General features: G+C 42.7%; 1 protein-coding gene across 1 annotated transcript; it reads right to left on the bottom strand.

The window, feature by feature from the left end:
- Window positions 1–252: 252 nt before the first annotated feature.
- Window positions 253–816, bottom strand: LOC140827067 (uncharacterized). The gene has a single exon (XM_073189666.1). It carries the CDS (start codon window positions 814–816, stop codon window positions 253–255), a length of 564 nt encoding a protein of 187 aa, XP_073045767.1.
- Window positions 817–1208: the final 392 nt, after the last annotated feature.

The raw sequence follows: 1208 nt of genomic DNA, 5'->3' as shown, positions 1-1208 counted from the left end.
TCTTCCCTTATTGTCCTTAGAAAGGCCTCTTGAACTAGGTTTGCTGATGCTGGTGCTGCTGCTACTGAGGTGCCTGATAGGGCCTCTTGTCTTGCATGTCACCCTCGATGTCCCTCTAGTCTTATTCTGCAGCCAAGGCTCTCCACACGGCAACTGCATAAGTAGTGGGACCAGCAACTCTCACATCACGGCGCAAAATCGGCCGCAAACCATCCATAAAATGACTCAACTTCTCCCGTGCATCATTTGCAATTAGGGGCAAAAAGTGACACCCCTCTTGAACTTCCTCACAAACTCTGCAACGCTGCTGTCTCCCAGTCGCAGCGTCATGAACTCCCTAGTCAATCTAGAGCGTACTTTCTCAGCGAAGTGCTTGTAGTAGAAAACTTCCTTGAAGCCATACCAAGAAAAGGTCTGCAAATTCACTGATACAGAAGTGCTTTCCCACAACAATCTAGCGTCTCCTGTCAATAGAAATGTGGCGCATCTGACCTTGTCTGCGTCCTGCAACTCCATAAACACGAAAATGACTTTGATGGGCTTAATCCATCCTTCAGTTATCATCGGGTCAGTAGTCCCCAAGAATTCCGTCGGATCCATCCTCTTAAATCTCTTATAAACTGCCTCCGGTCTAGGCCTCACCCCTATGTCCACTGCATCCTGATTCCCCGCAAACTGTGCGAAGCATTGAGTCATTCCTGCAAGCATATGATCCTTCATATCTGGCGGTGGACGAGGAGGAGTGGCCCTCTCCCCATCTTGAGGTTCTCCATCCTTATCGTCTGCTCCACGCACAATCCTATGTCTGGGAGGCATAATATACCAATATTTACCCAACACGTAAACCCAACATGCACGAACATAATATTAATATCATAAGATGCACGCATTTTGAAATTAAACATGTAAATGCTAAAATCATGACTCAATGCTTAATACACGAAAGAATTTAAAACCTTAAAACTTACAGGCTTGAAGTGTGTGAATTCGTGAGCTTCTCGCACTGAAAGTAGGCATAATCCTTTACAAGAACACAACTTTGATACCAACTGTAAGGTACCATACTATTTGAACTACTTGAAATTTGCAAAAAAAAATTTAAAATTTTCTTAGTTAGAAAATAAACTTTTGACTGCGTTAAAATAACCAGCTTATCTAAAAACATTTGAAATAAAAGCAATTACAACCAAGTTTTCCAAAAGTATTAA

Source organism: Primulina eburnea, chromosome 3 (genome assembly GCF_022965805.1).
Source record: "Primulina eburnea isolate SZY01 chromosome 3, ASM2296580v1, whole genome shotgun sequence".
Lineage (NCBI taxonomy): Eukaryota > Viridiplantae > Streptophyta > Magnoliopsida > Lamiales > Gesneriaceae > Primulina > Primulina eburnea.
Note: the sequence above shows the minus strand (reverse complement) of the source record. Positions and strands in the feature narration are given on the sequence as shown.

Bases quoted from the DNA above. Each gene is read 5' to 3' on its own strand.
- LOC140827067 (XM_073189666.1), bottom strand. From the start codon at position 816: ATGCCTCCCAGACATAGGATTGTGCGTGGAGCAGACGATAAGGATGGA.